General features: G+C 45.7%; 1 protein-coding gene across 1 annotated transcript in view; it reads left to right on the top strand.

Moving 5' to 3' along the window:
- Positions 1–1,101, top strand: part of B4galnt3 (beta-1,4-N-acetyl-galactosaminyltransferase 3) — a 99,124-nt gene that overhangs the window by 1,167 nt on the left and 96,856 nt on the right. Inside the window, exon 2 of the mRNA XM_029478249.1 lies at positions 556–595. Within this exon, the coding sequence (XP_029334109.1) occupies positions 556–595 (40 nt within the window). The remainder of the gene's footprint in view (positions 1–555; positions 596–1,101) is intronic.

Below are 1,101 nucleotides of genomic sequence, written 5' to 3'. Positions count from 1 at the left end.
TGATGGTTTGTCTTTTGTGGCTCAGAAGAAGAAATGATTGTCCTAGTCAGTAACTAAGCAGGATCGGTTTGGAGATGTACTCTTATAGCCCTACCTCTCTATGGCTGTGGACATAATTCTGGCTGTGAACTAGAAGACGCTGTCACAAGGGATCAAGCTATGGCTNTAGCTAGAGATCAAGAGGCAAGAGGAATCCGGCCTACATGGTCTCCAGGGTCCCTCTCAGTTAGGCTGTGGAGATTGTATGGCCTCTGACACTTGAACATTTCCAACGTGAGAGAGCCCCTACTTGGGGAAGACAGAGGACGGTTGCACTCAGCCACAAGCATGTAGTCTTACAAAGAAGTCTTCCTTGCCTTGACCCCAGTCTTCCTCCTCAGGTTTTGTTGCAGGTAGCTGAACTTTCTTGGAGTGTGTAAAGGTGGGAGGCGTGGATTCATGTTCCTTGGAAGGCCCTTTGCCAGCCTGGTTAGTGGGATAGTCTACATAAATTAGACAGGGAAGCAGTGCTTTGTGTTCCTGAAGTCAGTGGCTGCCTTTGTTCCTTTTTGCCAGTCCTCTGCCGCAGGTGTCAAGAGGTCTCTTCTGAGACCAGGTCAGAATAATAATAAGCTGCACTCTGGCTCTGGGCCTCGGGATCCTGCCGCCATCTTCATACCAGACTTGTGGCCTTTTTAAGTTTTTATTTAAAAAATTATTTCTTTTTCCAAACTGACCCTTCTCCAAAAATGTGTTCTCAGTGTCTTATTCCAAAATTGACTTAGTGTTCCTTGCGGTTTCTTTCTTTCTTTTTGAGACAGCCACTCATTCTGTATCCCAGGCTGCAGCAACTTGCAGGCTGGGCTTGATTTCAAAATCTTCCTTCCTCAGTCCCCCGAGTGCGGGAGGATTATGGGGAATGCCACACATAGCCTGTCTTCCTTGTGATATCTGTCTGTCTGTCTCTCTCTGGTTTTTCTTTTTCTTTTTTTAAGTTTATTTATTATTATTATATGTAAGTACACTGTAGCTGTCTTCAGACACACCAGAAGAGGGTGTCAGATCTCAATACAGATGGTTGTGAGCCACCATGTGGTTGCTGGGATTTGAACTCAGGACCTT

This window comes from Mus caroli, chromosome 6, assembly GCF_900094665.2.
Source record: "Mus caroli chromosome 6, CAROLI_EIJ_v1.1, whole genome shotgun sequence".
In the NCBI taxonomy this organism is placed as follows: Eukaryota; Metazoa; Chordata; class Mammalia; order Rodentia; family Muridae; genus Mus; species Mus caroli.
The sequence above is the reverse complement of the archived record's forward strand: the minus strand, read 5'-3'. Positions and strand labels throughout refer to the sequence as shown.